The sequence below is a fragment of the Bombus affinis genome, chromosome 14 (assembly GCF_024516045.1).
Source record: "Bombus affinis isolate iyBomAffi1 chromosome 14, iyBomAffi1.2, whole genome shotgun sequence".
NCBI classification, from domain to species: domain Eukaryota; kingdom Metazoa; phylum Arthropoda; class Insecta; order Hymenoptera; family Apidae; genus Bombus; species Bombus affinis.
The window spans coordinates 7,334,678-7,353,215 of NC_066357.1; the positions used below are offsets into that span (position 1 = coordinate 7,334,678).

General features: G+C 30.9%; 6 protein-coding genes across 14 annotated transcripts; 2 read left to right on the forward strand and 4 right to left on the reverse strand.

Moving 5' to 3' along the window:
- Window positions 1-90: 90 nt before the first annotated feature.
- LOC126923961 (ATP-dependent RNA helicase abstrakt) lies at window positions 91-3,221 on the reverse strand. Its single transcript, XM_050737929.1, has 10 exons — window positions 2,767-3,221; window positions 2,402-2,675; window positions 1,980-2,325; window positions 1,770-1,903; window positions 1,536-1,692; window positions 1,295-1,457; window positions 921-1,221; window positions 695-844; window positions 441-623; window positions 91-359 (listed from the first exon to the last, which is right to left on the reverse strand). The coding sequence occupies exons 1-10, from the start codon at window positions 2,797-2,799 to the stop codon at window positions 223-225; spliced, it is 1,878 nt and encodes a 625-aa protein (XP_050593886.1). The 5' UTR covers window positions 2,800-3,221; the 3' UTR covers window positions 91-222.
- A 237-nt stretch (window positions 3,222-3,458) lies between these two features.
- Window positions 3,459-10,882, forward strand: LOC126923953 (spermine oxidase-like). The gene is given in 13 exon segments (XM_050737910.1): window positions 3,459-3,564; window positions 4,015-4,262; window positions 4,388-4,649; window positions 6,526-6,739; window positions 6,816-7,049; window positions 7,145-7,276; window positions 7,364-7,563; window positions 7,628-7,751; window positions 7,824-7,930; window positions 8,933-9,099; window positions 9,168-9,628; window positions 9,700-10,440; window positions 10,504-10,882. Coding segments are annotated over 12 exon segments (2,919 nt in total). The 5' UTR covers window positions 3,459-3,564; window positions 4,015-4,114; the 3' UTR covers window positions 10,633-10,882.
- Window positions 4,663-6,419, reverse strand: LOC126923978 (uncharacterized). Of its 2 annotated transcripts, none has more exons than XM_050737964.1 (7): window positions 6,221-6,419; window positions 5,904-6,147; window positions 5,644-5,854; window positions 5,440-5,564; window positions 5,184-5,366; window positions 4,942-5,111; window positions 4,663-4,880 (listed from the first exon to the last, which is right to left on the reverse strand). In XM_050737964.1, the coding sequence occupies exons 1-7, from the start codon at window positions 6,232-6,234 to the stop codon at window positions 4,748-4,750; spliced, it is 1,080 nt and encodes a 359-aa protein (XP_050593921.1). In that variant the 5' UTR covers window positions 6,235-6,419; the 3' UTR covers window positions 4,663-4,747. The 2 variants fall into 2 exon arrangements, with proteins under 2 accessions (XP_050593921.1, XP_050593922.1); XM_050737965.1 differs by having other exon boundaries at window positions 5,644-5,839; window positions 6,221-6,414.
- LOC126923965 (spermine oxidase-like) lies at window positions 10,781-13,435 on the reverse strand. The gene is made up of 8 exons (XM_050737937.1): window positions 13,139-13,435; window positions 12,804-13,059; window positions 12,066-12,279; window positions 11,755-11,991; window positions 11,559-11,690; window positions 11,270-11,472; window positions 11,086-11,206; window positions 10,781-11,011 (listed from the first exon to the last, which is right to left on the reverse strand). The coding sequence occupies exons 1-8, from the start codon at window positions 13,338-13,340 to the stop codon at window positions 10,898-10,900; spliced, it is 1,479 nt and encodes a 492-aa protein (XP_050593894.1). The 5' UTR covers window positions 13,341-13,435; the 3' UTR covers window positions 10,781-10,897.
- Window positions 13,436-13,867: 432 nt separating this feature from the next.
- LOC126923969 (serine protease snake-like) lies at window positions 13,868-16,576 on the forward strand. Of its 7 annotated transcripts, XR_007713361.1 has the most exons (7): window positions 14,078-14,381; window positions 14,531-14,739; window positions 14,824-14,941; window positions 15,018-15,288; window positions 15,366-15,613; window positions 15,692-16,194; window positions 16,268-16,576. XR_007713361.1 is itself a non-coding variant. In XM_050737953.1 (6 exons), exons 2-6 carry the CDS (start codon window positions 14,620-14,622, stop codon window positions 16,030-16,032), a joined length of 1,098 nt encoding a protein of 365 aa, XP_050593910.1. In that variant the 5' UTR covers window positions 13,868-14,070; window positions 14,531-14,619; the 3' UTR covers window positions 16,033-16,576. The 7 variants fall into 7 exon arrangements, 6 of the variants coding, with proteins under 6 accessions (XP_050593910.1, XP_050593905.1, XP_050593907.1 ...); XM_050737953.1 differs by lacking the exon at window positions 14,078-14,381 and adding an exon at window positions 13,868-14,070 and having other exon boundaries at window positions 15,692-16,576; XM_050737948.1 differs by having other exon boundaries at window positions 15,692-16,576.
- Window positions 16,065-18,379, reverse strand: LOC126923977 (palmitoyltransferase ZDHHC16A). 2 transcript variants are annotated; one of them, XM_050737962.1, is made up of 6 exons: window positions 17,900-18,379; window positions 17,677-17,824; window positions 17,239-17,548; window positions 16,973-17,163; window positions 16,583-16,893; window positions 16,065-16,509 (listed from the first exon to the last, which is right to left on the reverse strand). In XM_050737962.1, exons 1-6 carry the CDS (start codon window positions 17,944-17,946, stop codon window positions 16,419-16,421), a joined length of 1,098 nt encoding a protein of 365 aa, XP_050593919.1. In that variant the 5' UTR covers window positions 17,947-18,379; the 3' UTR covers window positions 16,065-16,418. The 2 variants fall into 2 exon arrangements, with proteins under 2 accessions (XP_050593919.1, XP_050593920.1); XM_050737963.1 differs by lacking the exon at window positions 17,900-18,379 and having other exon boundaries at window positions 17,239-17,555; window positions 17,677-17,823.
- Between the last annotated feature and the right edge of the window lie 159 nt (window positions 18,380-18,538).

The window sequence follows — 18,538 nt, forward strand, 5'->3', positions numbered from 1 at the left end:
GTGCGTATCGTGTGCCAAATTGATGAACAGAGAAAACATAAAAGCATCGCGTTTAAAGCTAGCAGGAAGTATGCAGTATCAAGGAAGGAGTGAGATAATATCAATGTTTAATTATAAATACAAATTTTGTATGAATATTTACAAAATCGGTGTTTTATACAAAATACGATATTACACAAAGAAATCACTATTTTTTAAAAGATATGTACAAAATATTCCAGTTTAATAGTCAGCTGCATTGCTGGCCAAGTAATCACGGCGTCCGATATTCGAAGCTTGTTTGTTTTGGATAGCTTCCAGTTTGGGACACTCTGTGATTCTGTGACCAAGACCACCGCAATAACTGCATCCACGCTCATCTGAAATGTAATAAAAAACACGGCTTATTTCCTGCTTCTTAATAAAAAAGAAAATGTAAATGTTATCTGCAATCGTCTTACCTCCCAAATTGAGGTATTTTTCATTCTCTGAACAAAGTTCCAGCAAGAATGGTGGAACCTTTTGTTTTGCTTCCATAAGCAAGTGTTTAAGATCCAGTAACACAGACTCGTCATTTGCTTTGTTAATAAATGTTGTTGCTATTCCAGTTCGTCCAGAACGCCCAGTTCTTCCGATCCTGTGCACTATACATAAAAATTAATTATTTAAGTAATTAATCATTGCTTAATAATTTAATAGAAACATGCTAAATTACCATAGTTTTCAACATCGTCCGGCATATCGTAATTTATAACGTGTTGCACATCGGCAAAATCGAGACCTTTGGATGCAACATCCGTTGCAACCAATACATCCTTCCGGCCTTCACGAAAAGCTTCTACAGAACGCGATCTTTCTTCCTGATCTATAAAAAAGTAATTACACAATTTAAGCACTAGAAATATACTTGATGATATTTATCGCATTAAAATTGAATATACCTTTTCCACCATGTATTGCTACCGCTTCAACGCCCTTTAGCAATAGGTATTCGTGAATAGCATCAACGTCTTGCTTTTTCTCGGCAAATATAAGTACAGGTGGGGGAGTTTTTTGTAAACATTCCAGGAGATACACGATTTTGGCTTCTTGCTTGACGTATTCAACTTCTTGTATTACATTCATAGACGCTGCACCTGCGCGACCAACATTAATCGTCACAGGTTTTACTAAAGCGGAACGCGCAAAATTTTGAATCTTCTTTGGCATAGTTGCGGAAAACAGCAACGTTTGTCTCTGACCCTATATGAAATATATGCTCAAATGTAGTACAAACAATTTTTAATATAATAAAAATATAACAAAGTATATTTACCCTGAAGAACGAAAAAATTGTTCGCACATCTTCTTCAAAACCCATGTCGATCATACGATCAGCTTCGTCCATACATAGATAACGACACACGCTAAGTTTTACCATCTTTTTATCTAACATATCCATTAGTCTTCCAGGAGTTGCCACCATAATGTGAACACCTCTATAACGAAGGCAAAGATTATACAATGCGATAGAAATATCGAAATAGGAAAAATCAAAGTATTGGCAGAATACTTGCTTGTTAATAACTTCTAAAGATTCTGATACAGGTACACCTCCAATTGCTAAACAGCTGCGTATTTCGGGACAACCTGCTTGTCGTAAAGTATTCGTATAATGTCGAATAATATCGTAAGTTTGTTTCGCTAATTCTCGAGACGGACAAATGATTAAACCTGAAAGGGGATAAACGTCATATTTAATATCATTTTCTAAATATTTTACTTTTTATATTATCACAATATAGTATTACCATATGGTCCTTCGTTTCTCACAAATGGCATAGCCACTTCTTGTTCTAGACAAAACATTATAATAGGTAATACAAATACCAATGTTTTACCGCTACCAGTGAAAGCAATGCCAATCATATCGCGACCTGATAATCTACAAAAAGGATAAAAATAAATACTTAATATTTTACAGAAACATGACTAAGTATATGCAATAAATGTATACTAACACTGTTGGTATTCCTTGAACTTGAATTGGTGTGGGTTTAACGATACCTTTCTGTTCCAAACCATTCAGTATACCTCTATGAAATTTCATCTCTTTGAAGCTTTTCAATGGTGGTGGTACATCATCTCCCTCTACTAAAATTCTAAGTTTTCTCCTAATCCTTTCATGTCTTGCTTCTCCTGCAGCAAGAACTGCTCTTGGAGGTCTCCAACTGGTCTTTATTGGGTCCTCATATTGAATACCCTTTGCTAATTCCGCTACACCCATTAAAGCTTTATTTTCTGCTACACTCTCTAGGATCTTTTCTTCTTCCTTCAACTGTTTTTCCATAGCACTTTCCTTCTTAGCTAAAATATTTTACGAATCAGTTAATTTAAGTTATTGAAAATTTTTTATTTCATGAAGTATGCCATACACAGTTACCTTCTGCTAATTTTTTTAATTCAGTATGTTGATCTAACAAAGAAATGTTCGACTTTCTTCCCCATACTTGCCCATCATCATCATCTGCATCATCCTTTTCATTCTCACTGCTACTTTTCCCGATAATACCAGCAGCAGCTTCATCTTTAAGTTGTCCAAGCTTACCAAGCTTAATTAATTGATATTTTTTACGTTCCTTAACTGGCACATAAGGAACATAATCGTCATCTGTTTCCAGGGGACTGCTTTCCTTGTCTGCTTCTCTTCTGTATCTCTATATTAAGAAACATTTATTAATTTATTAGTTAGAGAAATTTTAGAGATATATAATTGATAAGAGATAAAATATCAGATAGTAAAATAACCTTTCGTGGAGGATCTCCTTTTTCTTGTGCCATTTTTTACACAATTAAATACTTTAAATATTTTAAGATTCAAAAACGATTCAAACGAATAATTTATGTGATCACAGACATATCTCTATTCCTTAGTATTATTAAGGAATCCACATATAACCTATATTCCATATAATTGTATTCCCAAACTTTAAAAGAACAAATAATATATTTAGTGAATATGTCGTAATGCCACCATTATCAATATTTCAAAAGTATTTTTCGATAATATTAATTATTTTATTCTTGAGAATCTATTAAAAATTAACATTAATAATAAAGAAACACTTTGGAAGTTATTTACATTACATTCAGATTCGATACTCGATACTCAATACTCGATTGCTTCACATCGAAAAATGAATCGATTTATCAATATTTAAAACGTTCATATTATCGACATCTAATTTATACTTAATATATACCAAATTCAATCCGATACAAAATGAATTTTTGTAACCGGGAAATAAGGTATAGCTAAAAAATCAATACTGTACTTTTAATCAGTAGACTAATCTACTAATCTACTAATTATAACTGTTCGGAATTTTGATAATTTTGATGGCACGGATAAGCCCATTCCCTTCTTTAGGAAATTGTGAATTACATATCCTCCCCAAGCTGTAAACCTAATGATCCGAGGTCAGATAAAAGCTTCAAGTAAAGTCTAGCCAGAAAGGCACAATGAACAGACGAAACCCAACGACAGGTAGGGAGAGAATCAGCAACATACTAGGGCAGTTCATCATCAGACATCGTACCGTGCGGGTGAAGTATCCTAAGCACTATATATATTTTGGATATTTTATATATTTTTTCATACTACCTACATTATGTGTAATTTTGCATGTACTAGTTTCCTATAAATGCATAAAAATTTACAGTTTACCAATGATAAATGATGAAATTCCAGTGCAAAATTCAATTACTTATAACTTGAACAGTAAGTCTCAATCAATTTTTTTGCATATCGAGTTTAATATTCATTTCGATGTTTAAAATCACTTTTCCAAAACTGACCCACGAATTCATTAGCATTTTGTATAAAGATGAAAATTTTGTATTACGGTATTTGTGGCGCTATGCACTTCCGGAATACATCAGATCAGCTGATCGAAGCATGGTACTGGCAATACCAGATAATACGAATTGATAGTTACGTTGGATACGTTTTTAGTATTTTCATTTGAAAATTAATCGTATTTATTGTTATTCTAGATAAAAAGATTAAATACTGAATAAATTATGTACATATGATGACGATATCATAGTATACTAATTACAATCTACTACTTCAAAACGTTGTTAAAACAGTACAATGTTTAAAGATCCAAGAATAATAATCATTGGTGCTGGAGCAGCGGGTATTGCTGCAGCAGCTAGATTAATAGAAAAGGGATTAAAAAATATTACAATTCTCGAAGGAAAAGATCGGATCGGCGGTAGAATACATACAGTAGAATTTTGTAAGTAAATTATTTCTGTTTCTATTGTACGTTCATTAAACATTCATACACAAAAGTTCAATTTTTGTTGCATAGGATAAAGAAACGCACTTATTTTTAAAGCAATTGTAATTTTATATTTTCAGCGGATAATGTAGTGGAATTAGGTGCACAATGGGTTCATGGTGAACAGGGGAATGTTGTTTTTGATCTTGCTTATCCACACAAACTATTAGATTCATCAAAATGCTTTAATGAATTCGATAGACACTTATTTGTTACTGCAAAGGGTGAAATTCTCTCAAAAGAAGAAAGTATAGAAACATTTAAAATATACTATGATATTTCTGAAAATATATCGGATGATATACATAATTCAGAGTCATATGGAGAATATTTTATAAATCAGTGAGTATATAAATAGATTTAAAATATTTATTTATTATATATAAAATTAAAATTACTTATTAAATATAAATTTAAATTATTTATTAAATTATACAAGTTTATTTTGAACATTTCTTTAAAAGAATGTTCTTAACAAATGCATCAATGTCACTCTCTCTAAACCATGCTTGCAAAGTTGGATGCAAATTTGTTGTTGCAACTGTGAAAACTTCGTTATCAGGAACTATACACCTGAAAAGAGAAATATTTATGTAAATACATCAATATAAACAGTAATATTTGACAAACTTACCTTACACGGGAATTAATGCATTGACTTCTCACATATTCATATCTTAAAAGAGAATATATATACTTTATGTACTTTGCATCTAATCTATTTTGGTCTTCAGTATAGATTTTCTTAGAATTATTTATTCTTTCCATATATCCTTGCGTTAGTATAGGTATAATAAAGTTCACCTAAATGTTATTAATTAATAGTAATTAAATTGAATTAAATTTTTCAATCTACAGACATCTAAATTGTTTTACCTGTTTAAAACAATCATCTATAAACTCTTCTGCTCTACTATATACATAATTTTCCTGTTCTTGAAGTATGAGAACTCCAATTTTGGGCTCCTTAGACCTGAATATTTTTGCTATATGCTGTGCAGTTTCTGAACCATCATCAGCAAATGTTAACATAACTTTACAGACATATAGTTTTTTAGTCTATCAAGAAAATAAACAAAAAATGTCAATTTGTATTGATATAAAGACATTAATCACAAATATTCTATAATACCTTTTTTAAATTATCTTGTATAACATGCCCAGAGACTGATTTATGTCTTTGTATATTATGTACAAAATTAATTGGAGTTAATACTAATGGAGCTCTTGGTACATTATTTGGTCTCATGATTGATTCTATACAAATAAAAACCATTCATCTAAGCTAAATTGAAAGAAAAGGTTTCTACTGCTTCTATTACAAATATTAAAATACCATTTGCCGTAGTACTTTGTGAAATTCTGTTAATTAGATCAGAAACATCATCCTTTACTTGATTAATTATATCAAAACGATGCATTCTTTGTAAAATACTCAAAATCTTATCTATAGTTGCCTCAGCATGTTGCACATATGTTAGTAATACATAATAAGTTGGATCTTGCAGGCCTTTAAAATCATAATCTATACACTGTAAGAAAAAGAGCTAACAAAACAATTTTAAATAAAATCATCATTGAATATTATATGCATACACGTATTTGTTCCATTGTTAAGCCCATATGTGCAGCAAATTCTTGCCACCCATTATAAATTTTCCCTGTTGCAGTAGAACTTAGTAATAAACATAATTTTTGCAATGTGGTTTTTCCAATCTCTTCGAATAGATAAGAAGCATGAATTTGTGCTGTAGCTCTTTGAATATTTAATGCTACAGTATCTAAATTTGGAGGACCATCAACCTCTCTTCTCAACTTTTCCAATTCAGGATCAACATTGCTGAAATACAAAATGTTTTATAATCAATGAAAACATATTTTTTCTATAAAACTAATTCAGTAATAATTCTTACCTTTTTGCGAACATGTTTACAAAGTATATATAATTTATGTTCCTGTGTCACATTTTTTATAGAGAGATATAAATCATTCATAATTTGTAACGTAATACAATAGTTTTATGAAGCACAATCGCACAATGTAAGAAATTATACATAATAATGTACAAATTTTAATAAATGCATTATGGTTTTCTCTTACTTTCTCATTTCAAGGTTAGTGACTCACGTCCGGCCTGATTTTACCGCTAAAATTCGAAATCTCTTCCGATCGCTGTAATAAGCAACTGAATTGAATTAAATTAAATTAAATATTTCAGATTTTATAAAACATTTGACAAAAATCCGTTTACTAGTCGTAATAAAGCCGAGCAATTACTAGATTGGATACATAAATTTGATAATTCCATTCAATGTAGTGATTCATGGTTTGATGTTTCTGCAAAAGAAATTGTAAATTATTGGACTTGTGATGGAGATCTTGTACTTAATTGGAAGAGTCATGGCTATAAAACATTATTTGCTTTATTATCAGTATGTATATTTTATATCACTAATAATTACATTATATACGTATATGTAGCAATAGTTAATTTTTCTTTTATTTCAGCAAAAAATATCAAATGCAAAAAATAAATTGCCTATAATGGAAAAAATAGAATTTAACAAAGATGTTTATAATATTGACTATACTTCAGATAACAATATAATTGTAAAAACAAAAGATGGTTCAACATATAAAGCATCTCATATTATATTTACTGCATCTCTTGGTGTTCTGAAAGAGAAACACAACACAATGTTCACTCCACTTTTACCTGGAACAAAACAACATGCAATAAAGGCACGGTAAAAGTTTAATATTGATGGTTAATATGGAAATTTCTCTACTTTTTCATATGCACTTAATTTAAAACACAATTGTAATATGTTATTTAGGGTTTAAATATTGGAACTGTAAATAAAGTGTTCTTGGAATTCCCACATAGATGGTGGCAAGAAGAGTGTGCAGGTTTTAGTTTAATATGGTCTAAGGAAGATAAAGAAGAATTTATTAAATCTTATGGACAAGTATGGACAAATATACAGCTATATCCTTTAATATTGATAAACATTATTAGTATTGATTCTTAAATATATTCACCATATATGATGTAGGATTATGAGTGGCTATGTGATGTGTTCGCATTTATTTCTGTGGATTATCAACCAAGAGTACTATGTGCATGGATCTCTGGTAAATTTGCAAAACAAATGGAGTTACTGTCTGGTACGGATGTATCTGATGGACTATATTTATTACTAGAAATGTTTTTGAGTAAAACGTATAATATTCCAAAATTTGATCAAATGATTAGGTAATAATTTGTAATATTCTCTTTTTTGGTATTCTAACGTTAATATGTATTATATTATTTGTAGATCATCATGGTATACTGATGAATATTTCCGTGGATCGTATACCTTTAAAAGTATAACAACTGAAAAGCTAAACGTGAAAACGGAAGATTTAGCTGAACCTATTATATTAGCTGATGGGAAACCTGTATGCATTTCCATTAACTGAATAATTAAGGTAAAATGGGTATCAGATTCTTTAATAATTTTTATTCAATAGATAATCCTCTTCGCTGGAGAGGCGACGCACGAACGTTATTATTCTACTGTGCATGGCGCAGTTGAAACGGGTTTCAGAGAAGCTGATAGAATAATAGATTTTTATAGGTAAATTTTATAACTTTTATATATATAATTAATATTTCAATTTTATTTGGGATATTTGGGTAACTACGGTGCAAAATAGTCTTTCTGATTACTCATTATAGTTGAGATAAAAGGTTATTACTTATACATAATGATTCTGTGGATGATTAAACAGTAACTGATTCTAAAATAAGCTTATTTTTGTGATCATCGCATGGCTTAAAAGATTCTGTGTGATTTGATTTTTATTTTCCAATATAATTTACATCTTTAAATTTGTAATTCACACTTTGTGTCTTATGCAATCACATCTATTTTATTTTTTAATCTTAAAAATAATATCTAGGCGCGCACACATACAAAGATAATCTGCGTAATCTATGACAATTATACTTGTCCTTTTTTTCATTAATTTCTTTTACTTGCTTTTCAATATGAAAAAGTAGTATGAATGAAAAAGCTAATTTATATTTAAAGTGTTTATATTGAATCATATATTCTATTTCTATTGATTAGCATGCTTCTTAGGCGGTTAAAGCCTCAGCTCTAACCAGAGCCACATTTCTTCATAAGGGACCACGGTAAATTATAGATTTACTTGATGATTTACATTTTAAAAAACATTCTTTATATAAACATTAAATGTATATTTCCAATATACTGATTTAATCAATAACCATTTATTTTTATTATTTTATTCTTTCAACAAAAAGAAACTTAACATATAAATTCCACACTTAGCAGTAAATAAATAAAATGCATGCATGTCTATTCTTGCTGCATTATTGATTTTGCTACTATCGATTTACAAGCAGTAAGTAATATATTTTTCTATTAATTAGGTAATTTTCCTTCTTGATAGAAAATTACGATATTGTTATATTTTTTAATTATTTAAATTTGTATATAGTAATAATTCGTACATACATGTTAAAAATTGATTACAATTGTAAACAAACTGTTAAAATTGAATAAAAAAAGAAAAATCAAATAAAGAAAGAATAATCAGATCTAATCACGTAGAACACGCGGTTGCATAAACAACTTCGATAAACTGGAAAGGACAGTGAATGCGTCAAGCCAAAAAGTAACAAGAACGAAACTTGTAATAGTAGGTGCAGGTATTGCGGGATTAGCGGCTGCGAAGACATTAGACGAAGCAAATTTCAAAGATTATCTATTAATCGAAGGTAATTAAACGTCGTATCGGAATTGCATCCGCATGCAAGTATGATATTTACTATTTATTTTCTCATAGCGCAAAATAAAATTGGTGGTCGAATTCAATCTATTCCGTGGAATAAGGCTTGGATAGAATGTGGGGCGCAGTTTGTACACGGTGATCAAAGTCAGTTAGCCCAATTATGTTATGAACATGATTTACTCTCGGATATACAATGTCAAGATGGTCAAGGAATTTTCATTCGCAATAATGGTTGTAAAGTAGATGAAGCTTTGATAGAGGAGATAGATGATCTTGTTCGCACTACATTAGAAGATTGCGAAGATTGTGAAAACAAAGATATCGAAGTAGGCTTTGAAAATATCGATGCGGTTTTAAGAAATTGTCTCAATAAACATTTGCATAAAAAGGATGACCCATTAGCAACAAGAACCATAAAGAAGGAAATTTTTGATTGGAATGTTAGATTTCTTGTAATAGATAATGCTTGTTTCACACTTGATGAACTGTCCACGAAATATTGGGGAAAATTTAAGGTAAATACGGATCAGTTGTAATGTTGAACTTGTACGGGAAAATTTAATAACGCTAACTATTTCATTTATAGTTTGTCGGCGGCTCAGAACACGTGTCGTTTAAATCCTGATATACGGCTTTACCCAAACTTATCGCTGATAGTTTGGGTAAAGAAAATTTATTCCTAAATACCTCTGTCGATTCAATCGAGTGGCAACAAGTAATAGATAATGATTTCAATTCCCCACTTATTATAAATATATCTAACAATACTCGTATTCTTGCGGATTGTGTAATAATTACCTGCTCTCTCGGTTATTTAAAAGAGAATTATAAGAAGATGTTCATTCCCTCCTTACCGAATCCCTTCAGCCAGGCAATCGAATGTTTAGGTTTCGGTTTAATAAATAAGGTTTTCCTCGATTTTGGTGTTCCTTGGTGGAAACCTGGTACCAAAGGATTTCAATTACTTTGGAAAGAAGGAGTATTTTGCAATAAAAATCTGGCTATATGGACTAGAGATCTAACGGGTTTCGATGTTCTGCCAAATCACGAAGGTGTACTCCTTGGTTGGATTGGTGGACGCGGAGCTTATATTATCGAAACTTTAAGCGAACAGCAGGTCGCAACGGACTGTGAAAATTTACTTAAACATTATTTAAGATTTGATAAAATACCACCAGTAAAAAAATGTTTGAGGACCCAGTGGAATGCAAATAAGTATGTTCGTGGCAGTTATAGTCATATTACAACAAGATGTGACGCGGATGGCATTACGCCACACAGTTTAGCAGAGGCGATATGGGGCAAGGCAAAAAAATATGATGATAAGGTGAGAAAAATCAACATACTTGATTATGAAATACTCGATGCAACGAAAATTAATTTATTTTAGGATGTGCCTATCATTATGTTTGCTGGTGAAGCAACGCATGAGAATTTTTACTCTACGACGCATGGTGCTTACGATACTGGAGTAAAACAAGCACAAACTTTTTTACGACATCACGTCATTAAGAATTAATTATATATAATTTTAAATTTCTAAGAAATACTTTGGAATGTTGGTACAGTCGCATAAATTCACTGTACATATGCAATATGAAGACACGCGTGCACACATTTCAAACTTAATAAAAATTTCTTGTTTTATATATGTACAGTTACGTATATAATTTTTATCGTATCGTATTTATTATCATGTTAATAATGTTTATATTCATATTAATTATGAACAATTTTATCTAAATAAAATGTATTATTTTGTCATTGCATTTTCAATTATACTATTAATTGTCGTAAAGATTTATTAATCTTTCAGCTTCTCTCCACCCAGAGGCAATCGCTCCATGTACTGTAGAGTAGTGGTTTTTGTTGGTAGCTTCACCTCCGAATAGAACTACCTAAAAGAAACGGATGAAACAATATGTAATCTGGTATTCATTTTTTTTCAAAAAATCGTTCAAATAAAACTTACGGGTTTCCCCATTTTCATAATTGGCTCTGATAATTCCTTCGCGGTAGAGTTCGTCCTTATAGAATCTACGCTCTGATAACTATATGTACCCCGGAAATGCTTATTTTGATGCCATTTACTCCTATAAACAAAAAGAATGTCATCAGACAGAGATAAGAATAGATAGAAGCTGAAAGATCGGTACCTTATCATCGCTATTGGCCTAGTGACATTATAATGTTTCAACAACATATTATTTAATATTTGTACTGTTTGATCAAAAACTTCGTCATCAGTGAGGTCATCCATTAACCGTGCACCTCTTCCAGATACCCATGCTTGCAATAAACGAGGCTTGTGGTCGACAAAGTTAAAGCCTGCTGTGTAAGGTATCCACCTCGTTTTTGGCTAAACAAAATAAAAATATAATTTATCTTTATATTATATACAACTAAATTAACATATCCGTTTGTAGCGCAACTTTCAAATCTTACATCGCTCTCAAGCTTCTCCCTTTCTTCTTTACTCCACAAAATTCTATATCCTGCGTTGTTCATTTCTGTGGGAGTAAACCAAATATCATCGAAGGCTAAAAATATTTTACAAGCATTTCCAAATCCCAGTCCCTAAAACGAAAATTAAATATCGTTAATTAAACTTTAATTTCTTCTGGGAAAAAATTAAATATACCTTAATGGTCTTAATTTTTGATTCCGGCAATGAAGGATTAAAGAGAGTTTCGTGCTGTGCTTTAAGCACTCCTAAAGAAGGTGTCATGATGACATGATCGGCTATATATTCTTTTCCATCGAGCGTTGTTATTTTCACGGTATTATCGTCACTGGAGTAATCAACTTTCGTTACTTCAGCATTAAATACCGTTTTGTTTAGCACAGGTAACTCGTCCTCCGGATTTGGAAATTTTTTCTATTTAAGAAATTTACGGTAAATAAGCATGTTCAACGAATAAAATATATTGTCGTAAGATAATAAACACCAACCATTAATATATCGAGAATAGTACCATATCCTCGTTTCCTCCAATTTATCGCCAGATCACCCTCACACACATTATAATCGGTATACGTTTTCGCTGCGATATCGAACCAGTCATCGGCCGGATCAAAGCTAGTCTCCATTAAATTCAACAGCCACAGTATTTGATCCTGTAGCGTTTCATTTAATTCCGGAAACATCTCAAAATTGTCTTTGAACCTAATGTAAAGTCATTTTAGATCAATATATAAAGTATACGATAAGGTATGCGCGTCACTTCAGATATGAATTTAGAACAGGCACATAATAACGTGTATTTAAAATTCTCGAACAGATTCATCATACTAAATTATAATGTTAAAGAACAGATGAATTCAATTATACGGAAGTAATAATATTCGAGAGCACATGCCTAATATTGCATACTAATATAAAAATTCTTATTATGATATTATATATTATTCAATTATATTATACAACTATAAATAATATATATGTAAATAATACTATAAGAACAATTTTTACACGCACCAATATAATGTTACTATTAAATGATATTTTCTTCTTGCTTTTTGCTTGTTCTCTCAACTTTGCGATCTTTTAAATACCATATAACCTGGTTCGTACAGTTATGAATTACATTCAAGATAAATTTCTGATAAAACAATTACTATATATTCATTTGAATCCTTTTATCCTGAGTACATTCGTGAAGCGACGATATAAACGCATAAAGTTCGTACTTGTATATGAGACATTCGCCGACGGAATGCTGACACTCATCATCCGACATCTCCGGACTAGTGCGTCCAAAAGATAGGTAAGTATCCGTAATGTTCTTTGTGATTCTAGGATCGAGTAATTCACCAGTAGATGTGTATATTTCATCGTTAATTGGTTTCGAGTGATCTGTAATGTTCAAAGGAGCTACCAATTCGTACGCAACATTTCCCTTCTCTCCGTGAACCCATTGCGCGCCTAAATCGATCACATACTCGTCTACAAACGTAAACAATCTATCAATCTTATTTTGTAATTGCGAATACCTTATTGCTACCGTAGTAATAGCTACACTCACCAAATTTTACTGTATTTACCCGTCCACCGATTCGATTCTCGGCTTCCAAAATAATAAGATTTTCAAAACCATTCTCGATCAATTTCGACGCAGCCGCGATACCAGACGCTCCAGCACCAACGATCACTATACGCGGCGATTTAGTATCTTCGGAAATCGTGCCTGAGATGAGGCAAAACAGAAAGATCAAGTAATAGAGCATCTCCGACGGTGAAATGAACTCTGCACGCACAAACTTTTATCAATTGACAGATTGGACATCTAGTTTTACGTGATAACCCTTATATATACTGTATGCTCTTGTTCATATAATAATTTACTTTTGTTAAGCAATAGTGATAGTATCTGGAGTATGTAATTAGTAATAATAACATTGGTTAGATAACGGCTAATAATGAGAGATAATGAAATTATTCTTTCCATAAATTACTACATAATTTAACCTATAACTTTTAATAGTGTTTTTAATGCATTTTATCGTCTAGAAATTATGTAATGAATATGGATCGTTTGTTTGGAGAGTAATTCTCTTCGGTTTGATATTTTAGAGCTATAAACTTTCAACATTTTATTTAAACCAGCTGTAACAATGATATTATAAAGCATGCTACATAAATATGACTTAAAAAGATTTTAAAATAAAGAATTTTTAGAAGATCAAAAAAGATAAACATTTTTTAAAAAATGCCTAAGTTATTTCGATTTCATTTCTATCCAGTTGTTGGTTTTTCGAATTATGTAAATCGAAGCAAACACGATTATTGTATTTACAATACAAAAATTAATAATAGTGTAACTATTAGGAAAATTCCTCTACGATAAGAAAGCATTAACATTTGTGACTTAAAACAGAGTCACGTGATATCGGGAACGCATTACGGAGATCCACAAATTAGCCAATCACACGCTATTTTGAATTATACACACTGATGGTACGTCCGTACATTGGTGGTTGGATTCGTATATTATTCTTAATAAATGCATCATTTTGTAATCACTGCTGATCCATTATAGAGATTTAATGATAAATGGAAGCTTAAGGTTAACAGTAGAAAAATCATGTGCTTATCTATCGAATATTTTGTTAGCGATACAAATGATCTTTTTCCTTCCATAATACCATTTTAATTCAAGAACCAGGAAAGATCACTTGTGCTCATTACAGAAATGACACTCCAATTTAACATTTTTACTATATGTTTAATATTTAGCATAGCGTTAATTGTGTCCTCGAAAACAGCAGGTTAACTATATTTTATACTTTATACTATTTTTCTGCTTCGAGTATTTTACATGATCTCGTGAAAGGTTGCTTATAATTTTTTTACTCCTGACTATCAATTATTTTCTTTTCCTTAAATAACAAATAAATATAGTTGAATATATTTTTAGGAAACTTAAATGAGAAAGAATTTGAGCCATGGAGATTACGTGATAACATCCACAATAATCCATTTCTTCATAATTCAGGCAATAGTGAAATGTATAAAAAGAATCCTTTCTTATCAAATATTCCAATGTTCTCTGTTTCGTATAATGGGAATGAATTGAACAAAACACCTGTAAATAACAAACCACTCGAAGTATCAGTAATCTCTATTGTTAATATATCTACTTTTAATAATAATCCTTTCGTACCACATGATTTTAGTACAACTAGTATTCCATATATTCCAATATTCCAGGTATTTCCCATAAATGATTCATATCATAGCACAAGTATGCAGAATAAGAGGGTATCAATGGATAAAATTCCAAGTATAACAAGTCCATACACAGATTCAAAATCAAAGTCCGAACTTAGTAAGTATTTATGTCTAAGTGAAACAACCTTCTTTGTTGTTTATAATGTTAATTGTTAATAATTTCTATGTATTAGAATGTGAGGAATATGGAAGACAAATCTTAGGCACAACAAATGCATTGTCTTTAGTGGGTACAAATCCAGAGGTAATTACAATAACTAATCAAAAATGTAAAACCACAAACCATCTTGTTGTTGGAGGTATCGATGCTTCTCCTGGAGAATTTCCTCACATGATTGCTTTAGGCATTAAAGCTTTAGATGGGTCATTTATTTTTTCGTGCGGTGGCACCCTTATCGCTCCAGAATGGGTACTTACTGCTGCACACTGTACTTATGGGCCAAGGTATTATTTCATCTTATTTATTATGTTAAGCTTTTAATGTAAAAATTACTTAAATACTACTATTTTCTGCAAAATAGAAGCCCTACAAATGCTCGTATAGGCATATCTAATTTGAGAAATAATCAACAAGGTATCACAACTACGATCAACAGGATAATACGACATCCAAGTTATAAACCTCCTGCTATGTATGCTGACATAGCTCTTGTAAAACTAAGTACAGCTGTTGCCTTTAACAATGAAATAAGACCCGCTTGTTTATACCAACCATATGATACTGTGCCTATGCAAGCATGGATCAGTGGTTGGGGAGTTACAGAATTTGGTAAGATCAAAGTATCGATGAACAAACGAGACTAAAATTTCTTTAAAAAAATATACCTGTTCTTATTAATACCTCTAGATGCAGAAGAAGAAAGTGATCAACTGCAAAAGGCTCTTCTTAATATTGTTGATAACATAAATTGTGCAATAAAATACAATCAGTCCACATCAATAGCAATACCATATGGAATTATGCCAAGTATGATTTGTGCGGGAGATACTCTCAGTGGTTGGAATAAAGATACTTGTCAAGGAGATTCAGGAGGTCCCTTACAAATACCCCATTCAAGAAATGAATGCTTATTTCAAGTATTAGGTATTACCAGTTTCGGACAAGGCTGTGCAATTGTCAATACACCTGGAGTATATACTAGAGTTTCACACTATCTTAACTGGATTGAAGATATTGTTTGGCCATAAATTTTGTTTTGTATCATTAATGTACACCTTAGTTTGCAAAGATAAAAAATTGTTTATTTTTCCAGCAACATCTCGACTGATTTAAAGATTAGAAGTTAAAAATACATTTGATAATAATGTTTAAAAGTGTAGTAATGTTTGATAAAAGTGTTATCTATTAATGTATGTACATATCAAATAATCTTATTAATGCACAAAGTGAGTGTTATTTTTATGATGACATTAATATTTTCAGATTATATTAATATTGTTTGAAACATGTGCACATAGTACTATATAGTTGTAATATAGATTGACTAGAAGATTTTTTAATCTGTAAGAATGACTTCAGGGTGACTGTAAATAATAAGTGTAACTTCTGCCATTATTAGGCATGAAAATTATACTCAAGATATTTTTGTATCGTGAATGGTCTTCCATGTGAGACCATCTCCATATGGTCCATGATTAGATGGAAAAAGTACATGCCACCAACTTCTGTGATATGGAATATAAAGTTATTATTATATTGTAAAATGCTTATTAATAAATATTTAATCTTTTAGATTACCTGCCAATTATACCTAGAAACAGCTTCCAATTTTGTCTTGGTCCAAAATTATATGGATTTTGATATATTTTACCAAGTGCTTTATACTTTTGTGTTTCTGTGCTATTTATACGTGCTTCTATACTTGTTTCTCCTCTAGTAATGAGACCCGCGTGCCACCATGTTAAAGCTCCTAATGCTGCAAAAGTAGCCACGCAAATTAGCGCTGCAAAAACTATAAGTCGACGGTTCCATTCTTTAATGCTTGTATCTGCAGCTTGTTTAGCTATTTCAGCTAATTCCTCTTCACTTAGGTGATCTAGTGATTCAGACTAGGATACAAACAAATAATTAGATAAATTCGATCTAATTATTAAATTCATTTTTTGCAAGTAGAACTATAATAATTACCACAGGAATTATCTCAGAATTATTAATGCGTACTGGATGACCATCTAATTCTGGTTCTTGTGCTGGAAAGAATTCTTGATATGCTATTTCTACACCAAATAACATTATGAATAAGATACCAAGTACTGTAAAAACCATATATTGAAAAAAGTATCTATGATTATGATGACCAACACAATTGTTTAACCATGCTGTTTCTTTGTTTAGAAAATATATAGTGTTTTTAGGCAACACTAAAATAATATATCATATATTCAAAAGGATACGGCAGTGATGATCCATCTTAAGAATACATTTGTTACATACAGAGCAATGATGCGTTCTGGGTGGTTTTGGTTTAATACATTTCTTACAAATACTCACAGCCTCTGGTATAAGACCACCTTTTGGTGGATAACCAGCTGGGACATTTACTCCCATATAATAATGAAAACATACATTTACTAATAGCCAATTTCCAATCACTAAGAGGATTATTGTCATCAATGGACTCTTTTCCCACCAATATGGTAGACCAATGTAATATGCAATATACACGATACTTGCAGTTAAAAGGCTTACCATTACTACAAATACCTGTAAACTGTCAAACTTAGTAAATACATTGTGAACAATAGCAATTTTTTTTTATAAGAATCACATAAAGATATAAGTAAAAAGAAAGTAATATACATGAAATTAGGAAAGTTTACAAAAGAACTCACCGGTCCTAAACAAGCAGTAAAATTTTCTACAAACCAGAACATTGGTTCTAGAAGTATGTCACAAACGTAACTCCAATTTAAAAATTCATTATAAAATAAAGATTTTATAATGACTTGAAAACGCCACCATTTTTGTTTTAAATTAAGTCTAAAAGCAACGAAATATATTATAATATGTTCAAGCAACTAAAATGTTTGCTCTTTATTATTTTTTATTACTCACTTAAGAATATTAGGCGCTTTAGTTAAAGACCACTTTATTCGTACCATCTTTTTGTTATATAAATTTCAGTATATCGAATTATTTAAAACTTCATCGAAGATACATTTTTAGAAATTGAAATAACTGCAACTACTAACATTGCAATTGAAAAATGAATAATTGTTACACAGTATACTATATAACATGTTCAATGTTGCATTGGAAATCTTTATAGATTGCGTTGTACAGTGTTGAAAGTGTATTTCTCGCAAAACGCACAATTCAGAACATTCTTTTTCGCTTATCAAATTGAAACATCGATAACGATTATTCTAATTCAACTTTAAATACAAGAAACAAACTATACTAATGATTAACGGAATTACATGTCCTATACACAAGTTATAACACTGCAGCGCCACTGATAGAGAATTATTGTACTATAAAAGATTGAGTGCTTATAATTGAAGAAGTCAAGAATCATATATCATGCCATCCAGGACAAAATTATATAAATTTCGTAATTTATTTATATTACATTATATTATTTCAGGATGATAGGATTATATTCTAAGACAAACAATTAAAAAAGAGGGAGTGTCAAAAAGAATATTTCAAGATATCGAAAATTCGTTTTCGCGAAAAAGATTTGAATTACAT

What these genes read in the sequence shown, in the direction of transcription:
- LOC126923977 (XM_050737962.1), bottom strand. Translation starts at nt 17,946, where the DNA reads ATGGTACGAATAAAGTGGTCTTTAACTAAAGCGCCTAATATTCTTAA. An exon ending in TTACTGCTTGTTTAGGACCG is followed by an intron (nt 17,549 to 17,676) that starts GTGAGTTCTTTT and finishes GACAGTTTACAG; the next exon opens with GTATTTGTAGTAATGGTAAG. An exon ending in TTTCTAGGTATAATTGGCAG is followed by an intron (nt 16,510 to 16,582) that starts GTAATCTAAAAG and finishes TCCATATCACAG; the next exon opens with AAGTTGGTGGCATGTACTTT.
- LOC126923965 (XM_050737937.1), bottom strand. Translation starts at nt 13,340, where the DNA reads ATGCTCTATTACTTGATCTTTCTGTTTTGCCTCATCTCAGGCACGATT. An exon ending in AGGCCAATAGCGATGATAAG is followed by an intron (nt 11,207 to 11,269) that starts GTACCGATCTTT and finishes TTTTGTTTATAG; the next exon opens with GAGTAAATGGCATCAAAATA. An exon ending in TTATGAAAATGGGGAAACCC is followed by an intron (nt 11,012 to 11,085) that starts GTAAGTTTTATT and finishes CGTTTCTTTTAG; the next exon opens with GTAGTTCTATTCGGAGGTGA.
- LOC126923978 (XM_050737964.1), bottom strand. An exon ending in ACAAAGTACTACGGCAAATG is followed by an intron (nt 5,565 to 5,643) that starts GTATTTTAATAT and finishes TTATTTGTATAG; the next exon opens with AATCAATCATGAGACCAAAT. An exon ending in TGCATTAATTCCCGTGTAAG is followed by an intron (nt 4,881 to 4,941) that starts GTAAGTTTGTCA and finishes TTCTCTTTTCAG; the next exon opens with GTGTATAGTTCCTGATAACG.
- LOC126923961 (XM_050737929.1), bottom strand. Translation starts at nt 2,799, where the DNA reads ATGGCACAAGAAAAAGGAGATCCTCCACGAAAG. An exon ending in AAGGAGATCCTCCACGAAAG is followed by an intron (nt 2,676 to 2,766) that starts GTTATTTTACTA and finishes TTCTTAATATAG; the next exon opens with AGATACAGAAGAGAAGCAGA. An exon ending in CAATTTTTTCGTTCTTCAGG is followed by an intron (nt 1,222 to 1,294) that starts GTAAATATACTT and finishes TATTTCATATAG; the next exon opens with GGTCAGAGACAAACGTTGCT.
- LOC126923969 (XM_050737948.1), top strand. Translation starts at nt 14,306, where the DNA reads ATGACACTCCAATTTAACATTTTTACTATATGTTTAATATTTAGCATA. An exon ending in AAAATCAAAGTCCGAACTTA is followed by an intron (nt 14,942 to 15,017) that starts GTAAGTATTTAT and finishes TCTATGTATTAG; the next exon opens with AATGTGAGGAATATGGAAGA. An exon ending in CACTGTACTTATGGGCCAAG is followed by an intron (nt 15,289 to 15,365) that starts GTATTATTTCAT and finishes TCTGCAAAATAG; the next exon opens with AAGCCCTACAAATGCTCGTA.